We start from the raw sequence: 17296 nt of genomic DNA, 5'->3' as shown, positions 1-17296 counted from the left end.
ACTTAAAAGTAAAGAAAATGAAGATAGGATTATGCATCAGTTAGAGTTTGGCAGAGAACCTTGGTTGACTCAGTTTGGTAGGTGGCTTTTTTCAGTTCGGTTCATCTGGGGACATTCCTGCTCCTCTTTGTTCTAGGTTGTCATCTGAGTGCATTAATAGCATGTTGGTGTTCAGCTGACAGCCAGTGGCCTCAGCCACACATGTGCAGTAGCATTGGTGTAAGTGTGTCACGTGGTGCTGAAAGGGTTCTGGAGAGCAGTGAGAATGAGCAAGGTGCTAAGGAAGACTCCTGCTGTGTCTTGCTTCCTACTGCCCCTTTAGCCAGACTGAGGCATATGATCACAGTAGAAAAAAGATGTTCATCAGGCAAAGAACGCGTCACCTCTTGATGAACAGGGGTGGGAAGGACTTGTAGCCATGTTGTGATCCACACTGACTTCTTACTGCCTTCTAGGCCTAGGCTAGATTATCTGCATGCTACTCGTTTAAACTTCATGGCAGCTTCTTGACTTGTACACATAGTCCAGTTTCAAAAGGGAGAAAGCTGTTGACCAGAAAAACAAAGAGACTTGCATACATAAAGCCAAAGTTGTTAACTTTTAAAGGAAAGGCCTTTATAGATACTGTCTTTTCATGAGGAGGGAGGCTCATGCTTTAAAACAAGAATTTAGTTTAAAAGGAGTAACAGTGTACATTCCCAATTGCCTGTGGAAACACTAGGCTGTGTATTCGTCTGGTATAGAAACCTGTGCTCTCTTTTACAAGTTTACAGAGACTTACAGGAAGTGTGCTTTCGTTTGCTAGATCATCTGAACCACCCAGGACTCCCTGCGACTTGGACATGACTGAGCTTCTTCAGTGGGCCAGACATCACTGGCATCGGCTGATGAATGGGAGAACACAGGATGAAGATGAGAGGCCATACAACTATTCCTCCCTGCTTGTCTGTGGGGGCAAGTCCTCCCAGATGTCCAAACCGGCAGGAAAGCACCGCGTTGTCATACCTCATCTCCCGCGCTTCAAAGATGAGTATGAAAGGTTCTCTGGAACCTACGTGAATAACCGGATACGGACAACCAAGTACACGCTTCTTAATTTTGTGCCAAGAAACTTATTTGAGCAGTTTCACAGGTACTGTGGTACTTTCAGAGACAGTAACATCTCAGGATGTTCTTCATTCTTCTGTTGAAATTCCCACCAACCCACGAATTTCATGGTCCCGTTCCCTGCTGCACAGGCTTAACATATAATCATCCAAGGCAATTTAGATTCAAGTCTGGGCTGGAGTGAGGGTGCCTGGGGTTCATACGGTTCTTTACAGTTGGAAGGATGTCTTCTGTTTATCAGGGAAGATGAGGTTACCCTTGTGTTATCTTCAGATAGGAAATCATCTGTGGCTCAGCCAAGGCCACACCGGTGATCAGTAGCAGAGTGGATGCCATAGCCTTGGGCCAACCCCATTTGGCTTCAGTGTCCTTTCTATTAAAGCATATTGCATTTTAATTGCGTATTTTTCTAACTTGATAATAGGGAAAAGAAAGGGACTCTTAAGCAAATGTAATAATGTTTTTAAGTGAAGTAGCGATGTAATTCAGTTTACCAGGCATTTATCGAAGCTTTCTTGAGGTCTTGGACAGTGAAGACAGTGCAGGTATAACTTGCTACTTTCCTCATGGATTCTGTAGGTTATCCACATGTGTGTCTAAACCATGAGAGGGCACGGTGGGTTTACAGTTACTATAAAGTTATTATAAAGCAGAGTGGAAGCCTCGAAATAAAGCATACTATTACATGGAACAGTAGAAGGGGATGTGACACTCAATTTAATTCTGGAGGGGGCAGTGTCTTCTGCCCAGGAATGGGCAAAGCATGGTTCATGTAGAGGAAGGAATGTCGGTGAGATCACAAAGACCTCAGCAAAGAAGCCTTGCTTGAAGCCTGGCTTCAGAGGTTTCCCCTCTGATGATGCCTAGTGTCTGTGTTGGGGACAATAGGAAATAGTGGGCAGATGGTTCTGTCCTACCCAAGGAGTATTGCTGTCAGGATAGAGAATCGAAACTCCATGCAGCAGGCATGGTTCTGAAGAAGAGAAAATGTGCTTGTATCTGTATGGAGACAAATTGGGGTGGGAGGAAGGACTTAGAAATAAACTGAACTAAAAATGACACTTAGGATGCTGCTGCATATACCCTGCTCAGTTGTCAGGGAGACCCAGGATTATAATAACGTGGGAATGAAGGGAAGGACAGCCCAGTACATGTGTTGTAAACTATCTTTGGGAAAATAAGTGGAAGAGAATAACCTCTGATGGACATGTTGCATGTGACGACTAGAAAACTTACCAGGAAAGCCAGGACCAAAAAGCAACTGGGCTATTCAGATTCTTGTTTTGGAAATGCCCGCTGAGCTGCTTTTGTGAGTCCAGAGATTCTCATGATTTGTACTTCATGGGTTCTGTGTGCAGTTACTGAATGGTGGTTATGTCTGAAGTTCAGATGTGAGTCTGTGACAGTAATAGCCTTAAGGGCTACAGGTGTTTACATCTGTAGACTAATCTAGTGCATTTGAGGAGTAAATTAACTTCAAAATTTACAGTGTTCACCTTGAGCTGTGGACTTTGATGTGATGCATATAGAGATAATTGAAGCCACAGATCTAAGAAAAGCAGTTACAAAGGAAAACTTCAGAACTGAATAAATTGGAGATGACGAAGGACACATTTGAATAGATTGTGCTTTTAAGGATTTCACAGTTGAAGGCAAAAGGAGGATTCCCGATAATGATACAGGACTGAGGTTTCTAGTTTGTACTTTTTTATTTGAATATATAAACTAGCAAAGTTTTGGGGCTGGAAGACTTCCCTCAGTAATGTGGTTCTGAATAGTGTGAAAAGAAACAGAAAGTCTCAGGGAGAGAAAATCCCAGGTTTCCCTGATCATTCTAAGCCTTTAGATTTTGAGCCTTGTTTGCATCTAATGTGCTTATTCAGAATGCCTAGGTTTTTCTTTTTAACTTTTTTTTAAAATAAAATTTTTTTAAATTAAAAACAATCTTATTTTACATACATATTCTAGTTCCCTCTCCCTCCCGTGCGCCCATGTCCACCACCAACCCCCTATCATACTTCCCATCCACTCCCCAGGAAGGGTGAGGCCTCCCATGAAGAATCATCAAAGTCTGACTTTTAAAGAGTAAGGAGTATATATAACTTGAGACTAACCCATTCAAATATTCCATTAAATATTCCATATTTAATGAAAAAATCTTATATTTATTAAAGTATGAGCTAAGCCCAATGTCCTGGGTAGATATAAATACTTCATATTTGTCAGATTTTGCTAATTCCCTGTCTTGTGACCTATGAAACCATCTAACAGTGACTTAAGCAAAAGAACAAAAACCTAGACTGGCCTCTTTTATTTCAGCTCTCGGAATGTTCTGTGCAAATGTCCTGTGTGTGCTTGGCTTTCAGGGCTGCCAATTTATACTTTCTGTTTCTCGTGGTCCTGAACTGGGTGCCTTTGGTAGAAGCCTTCCAAAAGGAAATCACGATGCTGCCGCTGGTGGTGGTGCTAACAATTATTGCAATTAAAGATGGCTTGGAAGACTACCGAAAATACAAAATTGACAAGCAGATCAACAATTTAATAACCAAAGTTTATAGTAGGTAAGTGGATGGGTGTATTCCTCAGGAATATTCTATAGCATTTAGAAGCATGTTAGTCTTTCTACACTTGCGTATAATCAGGACTGTTATTGTGCTGCTGTTGTTATTGTTTTGAGTTTATCTTCTCTCTTGCTACCAAGAATTAAGACTTCATAATCTTTTACATATTAGCTAAGTGTTCTACCACTGAGTTACACCCCCCCGTTTATTATTACTGATTTTAATTAACACGTCTTAAAATCTTTCAGTGAATTTAATTTATTTAAATCTTACAGGGAAATAAGAGTCAAGCAAGCACTTCAGACACAAACAAACAAACAAACAAAAAACTTCTGACTCAGTAACTGGAGGAACTGAAAGGATCTGAACTTGTTTGGAGATCTGTGTGTAGTGACATACCCCTGTAATCTCAGCACTTGGGAGACTGAGGCAAGATAGTTGCCAGCCTGGATAGGAGAACCTCAATGAGGGTTCAAGAGAAAAAGAAAAACTTGAATACATACAAAGAAGTAAATGGAATATGAGAAATCAGTTATCTGTGGAGGAGGGTTATGAAAACAGAATAGGATTATTTTTGTACATAAAATTCAACGCGTCCTACTGCAGCCACACCCAAGGCATACTATTGTAGTCACACCCGATGCATCCTATTGCAACCATACCCGGGGCCTCCTTTTGCAGCCATATCCGACCGAGGCCTCCATTGGAGAGGGTTTATTCAGGTGAATTCAGTTATTGCATAACTTCATTTGTAGTATGTAAAGAGAAAGTCCATGCATTCAAGAGAGAACTCAGGTAAGGGTGAGTTTTGAACCTTGATGCTTCTGATAGTGCTTCTTTTTAGATGTGAGTGAATACTTAATGAACAGCATGGCTCAGGGCAACTAGTGAGAATCACAGAGATTCTCTTACAAGAGAATCAAAGAGAAAAGGTTTAGGAGAAGCTTGTTTGAAGATGTGGCAATCATGATAAAGCCTGCAAGACTCGGTATTCTGTTCATAATTAGACTTCGTCAGTAGCTTTCACAACATTTGTTTACAGATCTATTGAGAAAAGAAGGACAAGAATTTGTTTTTAATCTTTGTAAGATGACATGAAATGACTTGAATGGTGAAAAAAAATCACCTCTAATTTTTGTGCTGTTGGTTAAGGAAACAAACAAAAAGCCCAGTATACATACATGCTACCAAATACTAAAGTAGTTTTAGAGTCATTCAGTAACCCTTGAGTACTTGGGAAATGCTGGATAGGTGGCCCATCAGACCATTCTGACCTTTGCACACTAGCTGGAAGGTGACCAGAGTGACAAAATCCAGTTTTGAAATTAACCAGTTAGCACTAAATTTAAGAAAAAAGGGAGGGCACTATATCTGTGCCTTAGTGGGTAATATATACGTGCGTGTGCATTTTGTATATAGATTCTTATAAGTATAAATGCTTGTTGACTTTTGCCACTAGTTTACAGTCAATAATATCTTTGATTTCTGAATTTTTCTAAAATGTTATCATCTTGATTTCTTCCACTTATTAGCTCTGTAGCCTTGGGCAGATTACATAAACTAGCTAAATGTCCAATTTATTTCACCATGAATATAATCAATAAAACAGCAAAGACAGGGATGAGTATATTTTAAAAGCTGAGTGGGTTAGTCACTAGCATTACAATGGGGCAGGTTAATGGCAGTTAGCAAGAGGGTTTCTTGGCACCTAGGCAAGTCATTTAATTAGCATGTGAGACTTTGTAATAGCATTGCTCTGTCTCCTAGATATTAACTGCCCAATGGGAGATCTGGTACAGCCTTTTCTCTGGGGAACTCTTAGATGATTTACATCAACATTTAGTGATGAAATGCACTATTCTGGTCTGTTAATACTGTTTTATCACTTCATGACTGCATTTTATAAGAGACCTGGGTAACTTAATATCTTTTTATGTATATTCCATGCAATTTATTTTTGCTCAGGGCTAAAGAAGAAATAATGTTTATTATATTTTCTTCCCCAAATTGTCTTTGAAACAATAAAGATAAAAAGAAATAAAAGCAGGCTGTGAAGCCATACCATGTTGATTTACATATGCTAACTTAAATGCCTGTGGAATTAAAAAGATTGTAGAAGACATAATATTTTTCATACTATTTAGGATGAAAACATGGGGCTGTTAAATGAAGCAAATTTTTGGAATAAGAGTGCTGACATTTGATGCATATTCATAATATCTGGCCAATTACAAAGTAGTTCATTTCTATAGGTAAATATCATATGAAAATAATAAACACTGCTGTCAAAATTAAATGTTTAAGCTCTGTATTAGCTCAATTAAGTTAGGATGACCTAATACAAATGACATGATTTTCTTTAGCTTGTTTTTAAGATAGAAGTTATTCATAAAGTTTCTGTGACAGTAGAGATGCCATAAGACCAAATCAGCAAACTCTGGTGTCTTTTATGTGATTGGCATGGAAAGATTTAGAGATTGGTCAGGCTTGTGTTACTATGACAAAATATCTGATAGAATCATCTTGAAAAGATAGAGGATTCTTCTGACAATTTGGGAAGTTTCTGCTCATTGCTTTTGGGTCTGTGGTGATACAGCTTGCATGTCAGTTTCATGTGCCAGAGAAAACTGCTCACCTTATGACAGCCAGGAAGGGGAAGGAGCAGGGGTGGGGGCAGAGTCCCAATAATTCCTTCAAGTACACACTCCAAATAACATACTTTCTTCCCATGAGGACCCATTTCTTTTTTTAAAATTTATTTATTTATTTTTCTTATTTTACATATCGATCCCAGTTCTCTCTCCATTCCTCCCTCTCTCCCTCTCTTCCACTCTCCCATGCCCCCTGACCACCCTCCACCATCCCATCCAACCACCCCCCCCCCACTCCACATGTAGGGTGATGCCTTCCTGGAAGGGGTCATCTAAATCTGTCAAGTCATTTGGAGCAGGGTCTAGGCCCTCCCTCCTGCCTCTAGGCTAAGGGAGTATCCCTCCATGGGGAATGTGCTCCCAAAGTCCTTTTGTGCATCATGGATACATCCTGGTTCCAATGTCAGAGGTCCCTTAGACTGCCCAGGCCTTCTAACTGAGACCCATGTTCAGGGGGTTCTGAGTCGGGAGGACACATTTCTTAAACCACCTCCCAACGGTACCATGAACTAGGAGTTACAATCCCTGAGCTTTGGGAGGACCATTTATTCGCATAATGGGAGGGTTTAAACAAATAGTGGATACAATGCATTCCCTCAGTGGTCAAGCATATTTTCTGACATGTACATATCACCAGCAGTTCCTCCTTCATTCTCCCTCTCAACAGAGTTCATGTGATCACCCTTCTCAAAGCCCACCAGACCTCCTGATGAGCAAACACCATAGGTGTGTTTGTTGGTCCTAATTGAACAGGGTCCCTTTGTAGACTTGTACTAATATCACTTCCTCTTTGAATTTTTCTACTCCTTTGCTTTTTATGGCATCACTTCCTTTTGGATGCCCTTTTGTTTCCCTGTCTTCTTAAAGACCTTTCCACTAAGGATACTTGTACCCCACCCCTTTCCTTTTGCCACTTACCCTTTGTGTACCACAGGGTTCCACATCCATGTCTTTACTCACAACATCTGGAGAATAATCTTATACTAGCTGTACACCTCAACTGCCTAATTTATGCTACATAAAAACTTCTTAAAATGAATTTGCTGTCTCACCTCAGATGATATTAGTCACTTCCACAATCTGGGACATGGCAAAAGGCACCCGCTATCACCCCATCATGCAAATGAGGAATCATTCTGTCATCCTTGAAGTTACTTGCATGTAACAAGTTAGGAAATGGCTTTCTCTGCTATTTAATTATGTCTTCATTTAATATTTTATTCATTTTTCCTCCTACCACCTTAATTCTGAGCCTTTTCATCCATCCTTTGAATTATTTCAGTAACTTGCCATTGGTCTCTTGTCTGTTTTAACCACTAACTAGGCTGCTGCTCAATAGTTTGTCACTCTGTCACAGGAATGAGCATACAGAAGTAGGGACATACTTTCTTCTTCTTCTCCTCCTCCTCCTCCTCCTTCTCCTCCTCCTTTCCCTTCTCCTCCTCCTTCTCCTTCTCCTCCTTCTCCTTCTTCTTTTCTGTGAATTTCAGTGACACCATTTTCTATAGAATGAACTTTCTAGAATTCCTAAAAAACCCTGTCCTAGGTATGTGTGGCATATAGGACTGAGTTTTCAAAGTTTAACCTCTACCTCTTTTTGGTTGTGAGCCTAGCCTTTAAAAGCTTAGCCGTCTCTCCACCCCACTTATAGCTCTTAAAAAAAAAATGTCACTTTTCTTCATAGAAAAAATTAATAGTATACAAAGATACCAGGGAAAATTTTGGAGGAAAAAAATATAAGGATTTGCCATTGTCTGTAAATTAACAAATTTGTAAGATAATCAAAGATTTCTCCTGGTTAGATTTGATATCGTGAATTAGGCATTTGTAAATCTATTTACTTATTTACATTTATTAACCCTTCCAACTAAGCATTTCTTTACATAGGTGATGTAGTTTGTATAGCAGAGGCTATTCAAATAATTTAAAGCAGCATTTCCATTTAATCTGATGATTTAAAAACTTTCAATATGTCCTAAAACTTAGATTATAATAACTCCCAGAATTTTAGGGAGTGAATACAAATTCTGTCTTCATACACATAATAGAAATAAATAGCTTTGCAATTTACTTACTTATTTTTGAGACCTTAGCTTCTTGAATGTTGGGGTTACAAGTGTATGTCATGTATGCAAACACTAACTAAACAAGTAAAATATAATAAAACGTTTTGAAAGTATAGAATGGGAAATGATATTTTTGGAAGGGATAAAATGTACAGTTCTTTCCTGCAGGGGTTAGATGCTGCAGACTCAGGAGTAAATTCCTCTGTTAGTGTTTGGGAAGAGCACAGGAGAGTGCAGGAAAGTGCAGAGATGCTCAAGTTCCTCATATGATATGTTGCAGCATCAGCTTTTATATGTTTGCCTGTGCACTTTAACTGATCTTTAGAATACTCACAGCACTCATACAATGCAAAAGCAATGTCAGTAGTTGTTAAATTATCAGGAAGAAAAGTGTACAAGTTCAGTACATGCTTTTCTTCTCAAATATTTTCAAGTTGCGGTTGCTGGAATCCTCAGATACAGAGGCTGTAGATATGGGAGGCTGCTTTTGTTTCTGTTGAATGAGAATTAGAGGTGATGATGTGTTAGATCATTTTTTTTTTAATGTTGTGTGGGTATTGCATTTCATTAGGTTTTCCTTAGTTACCCGGCGTAGGCATGTAACATATAGCCCTCTGAGATCAGACCTGTCTTCTCACCCCATCAGGTCCTTGGTACCTGATCTCGGTATCACATGCAAGAACTGTTCTACATGTGAATGTATTCATGTGATGTTAATTGTAATTCAGTTCTAGACTTGTGTTCAAACAGCGTGAGGGTTTGAAATCCCACAATGAGGGAGTAAGGGTTGAAAGTATATCTTCTAGTGACCTAATAACTAAATTTTCCAAATGAGGCTTTTGTGAAATTTTGGCCTTACCAATTCTGTAGTGTCTCCTTTAGCATTTAATATACAAAAATTCATAGATCTCCCTAAGATTTTAAGACATAATTATGTTTCCTCTTACTATTTTTTTTTTCTATCTTTATTATCTCCCGGTTCAATTTTAGGAAAGAAAAAAAGTACATTGACTGTTGCTGGAAAAATGTCACTGTCGGGGACTTCATTCGCCTCTCGTGTAACGAGATCATCCCTGCAGACATGGTCTTACTCTTTTCCACAGACCCTGATGGCATCTGTCACATAGAGACTTCTGGCCTTGATGGAGAGAGCAATTTAAAGCAGAGGCAGGTGGTGCGTGGGTATGCAGAGCAGGTAAAGAATGTCTTCTCCGGTGGCTTTATGGACATTTCTTCTTCCTTAGGAAAGTCTGGGCTCATCTCCACAGGGTAGATAAAGAGATTTTTAATTTAATTTTTACCCCTGGCAAGATAGAATCGCAGAAGACTTAATCCATTTTCAGATATCAGGGGATGTGTACTGTGTTTTATAGATAATAGGATAAAACACTTGGGTCTGCAATCAGATTGTGTAGTCCTGCATTAGAGGAATCCAACAGAGCTCATTTGCAATAGAAATAATCACCTGCCAACTTTATTTTCTTACTCTTGGGGTTTTTTATTTTGTGTTTTCACAACTGTCCCTAAAATGTCTAATTACCTATATGTCAAAGCTTTTAAAAACACTCATGGTTTCTCATGCCACAAACTTCTAGGCCATTCATCTTCTGTAATAAGGGAAATTAGACTGACACAGATTTGAATAAATACATTTTTTTCTCTGCCACTGATATGTCTTTTATTCACAAAGTAATGATATTGAGAAGTTATTCAAATACATTATGACTGAGCTTCCTCATCTTAACACGGAAATGAGGTCTCATTCTTAACATTGTTGTTTGACTCATGTGGAAAACATGCTCATAGCTAAGCATCACTTTCCCTTCTCGATGTCTGGAAGCACCTGAGATACAGGATTTTAAAATTTAAGTCTTTAACTAAGTTGGACTTTATTTAATACATAAATAAAACCGTATTCACCTTCATGTGCCTTAGCATTTCATCTTGTACTAGACCCCTCCTTCCAACTGTGGCTCTTCATGCAGATCTCTGTGGTTCAGCTGCCTCTAAGCCACCTCCCTGTCTTTGTCACTTTTATAAGCAGCCCTACTCCTATGATTTTTGACAACATCTTGCACACCTTAAAATTCTATGCCAGCACTAAATGAGTGTTATGCTGCTGTCGGGTGGCTAACAGGCACACTTTGGGTTCAGTTCCACATGAGCACAGTTACTTCCTTTGCAATTTGCAACTTGTTTTCAGAACTTGGGCAAATTATTGGATTCTCTATGTCTCCTCAGCTGTTTTTAGGTCGGATTGTTCGCCAGCTGTTCACGCAGCCTCTTGGGACTGTGAGAAAGGAATTAGTTAATATAGTTAACATACATAATATTGATTCTAGTAATCAACAAATTCAGTAGGAATCATTAACAAATCAAATCATATCATCATATATTCATGTTTTTCATATTTGCTGCAGTGATATAAAAATATAACTCAAACATCTATAGCCATACTATCTTTTACCAAGAAGATAGTCTGTAGCCCAAGCCAGCCTGAACTTCACTCATAGGAAACCTCATAGGAAACTCATAGCAAGCCTCATGCCTTAGCCTCCTAAGTGCTGGAATTACAGGCATGAGCCACCAAGCCAAAGCTGGTGTCTCGTTCTTATGAAGCCGCATCTTTCAGACAGTGTTTTTAAGAGTTGTCTTGCCCACATCCCAACTAGTTTCATAACACAGTAACAAAAGTATCTGTTTCTTCTCTAGGGGATTTTGTGAGATACTTATGTCCTGCTTATTTGGGAATTCTGTTCATGAACTCGGGCTGAGACAGAATACTTATGTAGTCTCTGCTATTGCCACAAGCTCTGACTCTTGCAAACCATCAGGTTATAGGCAATAACAACATGTTTTCCATAGTTATTAACACTAATGTTTGCTCCATGTGCACAAGCTATGATGCAGAGCCTGTGTGCCCTTCAACATGTAACTTGTATCACATGATTAATCTGAAAAAGCTCCTTCTGTTTCTGCAGATGCCTATGATACTTCTAAGGTCATTCTGATCCATTATGAGTCCCATAATTATGTCTATATTTTCTTCATTCTAAGAGATTTACAGCATACACTCTGAGGCAAAAAAAAAAAAAAAAAAAAAAAGAAGCCTTAATTACTACATGTATTAAAGAGAGTTGACCAAAATGATACATTGTTAAGTATTGAGATTTAATCATGAATTCTTTCTCTTTTGTAATATTGGCAAAATATTTTTAGGACTCTGAAGTTGATCCTGAGATGTTTTCCAGTAGGATAGAATGTGAAAGTCCAAACAATGACCTCAGCAGATTCCGAGGTTTTCTGTGAGTAACAATTTACTTTTGTGGGCACCAAAGAAATTGTAGTTAGTTCAGAAATGCTTTTGTGTGTTCATATCTAATGTAAATCATTAGAGGCCTAAGTAATTTAATAGATGCTCATTTTCCTGTATAATAAAATATTCTAAATAAAACCCTCTAAAGGTATTGCTATAATCTCTTCCAGTGCTATAAGAATATCTTTGGGGTCTATACAGCTTAGACTGGCCTTGAATTCCCTATGCAGCCCAGGCTTGCCTTGAATTTCTTCTTCTCTCATCTCAGCTTCTTGAGATGACAGATATGTATCAGCATGCCCACCTTCATGAGCTCCATGTTACACCTAATAGATGTTAAAGTTTGGAAAGAGGTATTTTTTTGCAGTCATAAATGATATGTTAGCATGGTCTTCATAGGAATTAGAATAGCAGGTGTACAGTTATGACTGGAAAGAGTTAGGCACTGGTTTGGAAGCTGGTCTTAGAGTGTGGGAAGGCATAGCAGTATATTCTCAACACTTAGAATGTCATCCTCAACCCTTTGCAAAGATGCCTGCAATTTGGGGTCTTTCCCAATCTCAAACCTGGCTTCCAGAACTTAGATGTTTTGTTATTCTGCACCAAGTAATACTCATTAACTTTATTTTTACAAGAAAAAAATTAGACATAGTTCTTAGAGAAAATTTCCCACCTAATTTCCTATTTTTTAAAGACCAATATTATCCTGATCCCATTCCCTGGACATTTAAAGCATATTAAGACATTCAAGGAAAAACTAATGTCCCTCATGAATTAATGATGGGAGTGTGGATTCTAGGGAGGAAAAACTGACCCTAGCTAAAGAAATTACAAATGATGTTTTTGTGTTTTAAAACTCTCCCTGTGTGGATTTCACAGCAAATGTTGCATCAGTGAGGACTTGCCAATGCACACTTACATGTGCTATTTGTAAATGTGAACTCTTAGACTTAACTTCCTCATGTATCTAAAAACCAGAGAGTTGTAAACCCATCACTTTGGAGGCGGTGACAGGAGGATTGTCACGGGTTCAAAGCCAGCCTAGGTTTGACAGTGAATGTGTGACCAGCTTGGGCTAAAGAGAAAGCTCCTACTTACAACCAAGCCTCCAAAATAAAATGAACGAACTGAAGGAGTTGAGCTAGATTAGGTTCAGGGTTGCCTCTTGAATCAGTATCAGTTTGCACAGACCCCGTTAGAACAAAGCCTGTAACGTGGGGAGCAAAATGCCAATCTGTTTTCCTTTCTCTTCTCAAAATGAAACTTTTGTAGGGTTTTTACTTAATTTCTTTGCAGTCAGGGCAGTATGTTTTATTGACAAGTTGTACTTCTAAGAAACAACGGCAGCTTACAGACAGGTTATTGCTTAGAAAACCACCAGAATTTAATGATAAAGTGAAGATGGCATTTTCACAGTGTGAAAGGTGATTTCTGCTTGTTTTTGTAACTATTTCACTGATTTTGCCCTGCACTCTTATCGCTGTCATAGTTTAGTCATGTAGTTACTTCGATAATTTTGAAACTGGTTCTTATACAAATTTCCAAATATGTGAAATTGGAGAGAAAACTGTTATGGACATGCAGTCCCACGCTAGCCTTCGACACTTCACAGTGGTGCCATTTTTCCTACTTCCTTCCCCAGGCCTGTGACACGTAACTTCACTGTGCGTATATGTCTATATACTCTGAGCAGATAAGGACATTAACAAAAACCATAAAGCCATTATTCCTCTTGAGAAGAATCAAAACCATTCTTTAATCTCATCTAATACCAGGAATTTGTTCAAATTTTTCCAACCGATAAGAAAAATGTTTTCTGGCAACTGTCTTATTCAAAACAGTACTGATTACGTTTCTCAAATTACATTATATTTAGCTAATCAATTTCTAATGTTCCTATCCCAAGAAATGGAGTCATCTACCCTACTCTGGCTGAGTGGCTTGACTCCTCCCTGAGTTGAGCCTTGTCTTCTCCTTCTGATCTCTCATACCATTGTTTGAGGAAGCCAGGCCAGTTTTGCTGACCTGGTTCACTCACCACATTTGGGTTTGGCCAACTGCCTCCTTCTCATGAAATTTACCTTGTTTCTCGTGAAATTTACCTTGTTTCTCTGGCCCTTTTATTTTGTAAACTGTCCTTAGGCACTTTCAGAGCCTAATGAATGAATTGGATTCTGTCTCTAAAAATGGCAAGAGGTACACATACATATGTCCATACATACATCCAACTATCCAGCCATACATACAAAGTATTGTTTATGAATCTAGAGGCATCGCAGAGCTGCAGAAACCGCAGGCTTCAGGTCGTACTTCTCTGATGAAGAATCTGGGTCCCTCACTTCCTTTCTCATAACTTGGAGGCCTGTGATGTCCCCTTTCCCATTATCAGATTGGCTGTGTCAGCCTTCACCTTTGATTATACAGTGTCCCATCGGTCTTTCATCTAATGGCTTAAGCAGCCACCATTTGTCTGTGCCCAGCAGGACTCTTAATTTCAGCCAAATCAAAGCTACTACTTTTCTAAATCAAGACTGTCTCCTCACAGCCGATTAAGTTCTCAAATGCAGCGTGTCCTAGAAAAGCAGGAACTTATTGAGAGTATTGAGTTCTTGCAGCAATGGAATGTGACAGATAACAACTTCTAGCAGTAATGGGAATTTGCAATTCGTTGTTGCTTTCTGATACCCACAGCAGGTTAACTTCCACAGCAGGGGCAAATAGGCCAGAGTCTTGAAGCTTTACCTCTGAGCTGTCAAACTTACCACCTGGGTATAGAAACTTCCAGGATAGACTGTTGTTTTACCTCCCCACATTTGCCATTTAAAAGTAAATCTATATGCTGCCTCTTTTCCAGGGAACACTCCAACAAAGAACGGGTGGGCCTCGGCAAAGAGAATTTATTGCTAAGGGGATGCACCATTCGAAACACAGAGGCTGTTGTGGGTATCGTGGTCTATGCAGGTTTGTTCTCTTCCTGCCTTTATCGTGTTCTCTGTGCTTCCTATGTGTTCACATTCTTCATTTACTCAAAACGGAACCAACAGAAGGGGAATTGTGCCCTGATGAATTTAACCACAGATCCTGGTTTCCCTAAATAAGCCACAGATTAAACTGACAAAACATTATGAAGCCACATTTGATTAAATTGTCAGCCAGAGAGATTTCTTTTTCTGTTATAATGTCTTCTTTTTTTTTTTTTTACATATCGATCCCAGTTCCCTCTCCCTCCCATGTCCCCTGAACCCCTCCCATCCCACTCCCACCCCCCAATTCCACAAAGAGGGTGATGCCTTCCAGGAGGGATCATAAAATCTGTCAAGTCATTTATAGTAGGGACTCCTCCCTCTTGCCTCTAGGTTAAGGGAGTATTCCTCCATGGGGAAAGTACTCCCAAAGTCCTTTTGTACACCACGGATACATTCTGGTTTCACTGTCAGAGGTCCTTTAGACTGCCCAGACCTTCTAACTGAGACCCATGTTCAGGGGGTCTGAGTCAATCCAATGCTGGTTTCCCAGCTATCAGTCTGGGGGTCCATGAGCTCCCCCTTGTTCAGGTCAGCTGTCTGTGTGGGTTTCTGTAGCCTGGTCTTGACCCCTTTTCTTATCACTCCCCCCTCTCTACAACTGGAGTGCAAGGGTTTGGCTCAGTGCCAGAGAGATTTTTAACTGCTATGCTTGCTCCCTGCTTTTGCTTTGTACTTTTTCAGACCTACTCTTCTTTCCATGCAGGGCATGAGACCAAAGCAATGCTGAACAATAGTGGGCCACGGTATAAGCGCAGTAAATTAGAGAGAAGAGCAAATACAGATGTCCTCTGGTGTGTCCTGCTTCTGGTCATAATGTGTTTAACTGGTGCACTTGGTGGGTAAAATTCAATTATCTGTTAATATCTTGTCAGTATCATCTGATACGTTTTTTTTTTTTCCCCAAAATAATATCTATGTTTGGTTTTTGTAAGAGATTTTTGTTAATTTTTTCCCACATGTTTTCTTCTCTTATCCTTTAGCTTGAGAAACACTGATGTTGAGTGTATCCACTGATACTTTGCCATAGTACTGAAGGGACCTAGGAAGAGATTAAGAGGGAGAGTCAAGGCTGAGAAACTATGTAGCCCTTTGAATTTGAAGAACAGTTAGTGTTGAGAGCATATCTCTCACCTGTTTTTCTTGAGGGGTGTAGTTCTCTGTTTACATACTCTGTAGCATCCTTTTGGTGTCTGTGCTTTTTAAAGGTCATGGAATATGGCTAGGCAGGTATGAAAACATGCTCTTTTTTAACATCCCTGAGGCGGATGGACGTGTCATATCACCCGTGTTGACTGGATTCTATGTGTTCTGGACCATGATCATCTTGCTTCAGGTAATTTCTGCCAGACTTAACAGAGAATTTCTATATCTATGCTCATTATCTAGCTATCTTTACCTTCTCTCACTGACTATAACTTTTTAAATTATTTGTTCTTTATTAGGTCTTGATTCCCATTTCACTCTATGTGTCCATTGAAATCGTGAAGCTTGGACAGATCTATTTTATTCAAAGTGATGTAGACTTCTACAATGAAAAAATGGATTCTACCATTCAGTGCCGAGCTTTGAACATCACTGAAGATCTTGGGCAGATCCAATACCTCTTTTCTGATAAGACAGGAACCCTCACCGAGAATAAGATGGTTTTTCGGAGGTGTAGTGTAGCAGGATTTGACTACTGCCATGAAGAAAATGGTGAGTGTGGGATTTCTGCAAAAACTACCTCTAACTTTTTCCCAGCTACTCAAATCCCTAACAATTTTTTCAAGGAAATGTCAGGGCTAAGTATTGGGTAATTAATGCACCCCATTAGACTTTATGCTGCTGCAATTTTGATCCTTTAGAACAGTGGTTCTCAGCCTGCGGGTCATGATCCCTTTGGAAGTTGAATGCCACTTTCACAGGGTAGCAAAATACAGTATGAAGTAATAACAAAAATCATTTTATGGTTGGGGTCACCATGATATGAGGAACTGTGTTAAAGGGTCACAGCATTAGGAAGGTTGAGAACCACTGATTTAGATGTTAGTAGATTATTAGCAACATACTACACTGTGACAAACACTGGATGCTGAAGGTATTGAAGTGATTCAGTAATATTGATGCTGAACATGCGTTTTGATTAACACTCTATCTTTCTCAATGCAGATGTATAAACACACACCACAGAGAAAGAGAGGTTGCGGGGAGGCATGGGAAATAAATTGATTTAGGAAAAGGGCATATTCTTCCTAGAATATAGCTTGAGACATATTTTTTTACTGAAATTAAAACTATTAACTATACCTGGGTTTCTATGGCCAGTGTTTCAGGATTTTCTACCAAAAGAATTGTCTAGGAGATAATTATGTAAAGAATACTACTGTGTGGAAATAACCTCATCACACATACAAATGATTTAAACACATTTGACAATACTATTATGTGTTTCAAAATCTGCCAACTTGGCAATGTGACCCATGTACTGGCATCATCTGTGGCACCAGCAGCACCTGGGCTGAATTAGGAATTATGGAGCTTCGATTAAAATCTCATTTTAACAAAACTCTCACATGATTGGCATGCATAT

General features: G+C 39.3%; 1 protein-coding gene across 1 annotated transcript in view; it reads left to right on the top strand.

Moving 5' to 3' along the window:
- Window positions 1-17296, top strand: part of Atp10d (ATPase phospholipid transporting 10D (putative)) — a 95994-nt gene that overhangs the window by 33478 nt on the left and 45220 nt on the right. The window contains 8 exon segments of the mRNA XM_051198055.1: window positions 806-1132; window positions 3474-3668; window positions 9376-9580; window positions 11605-11690; window positions 14556-14662; window positions 15431-15562; window positions 15933-16060; window positions 16170-16422. Of these exon segments, the coding sequence (XP_051054012.1) occupies window positions 843-1132; window positions 3474-3668; window positions 9376-9580; window positions 11605-11690; window positions 14556-14662; window positions 15431-15562; window positions 15933-16060; window positions 16170-16422 (1396 nt within the window). The 5' untranslated portion in view covers window positions 806-842.

Source organism: Phodopus roborovskii, unplaced genomic scaffold (genome assembly GCF_943737965.1).
Source record: "Phodopus roborovskii unplaced genomic scaffold, PHOROB, whole genome shotgun sequence".
Lineage (NCBI taxonomy): Eukaryota > Metazoa > Chordata > Mammalia > Rodentia > Cricetidae > Phodopus > Phodopus roborovskii.
Note: the sequence above shows the minus strand (reverse complement) of the source record. Positions and strands in the feature narration are given on the sequence as shown.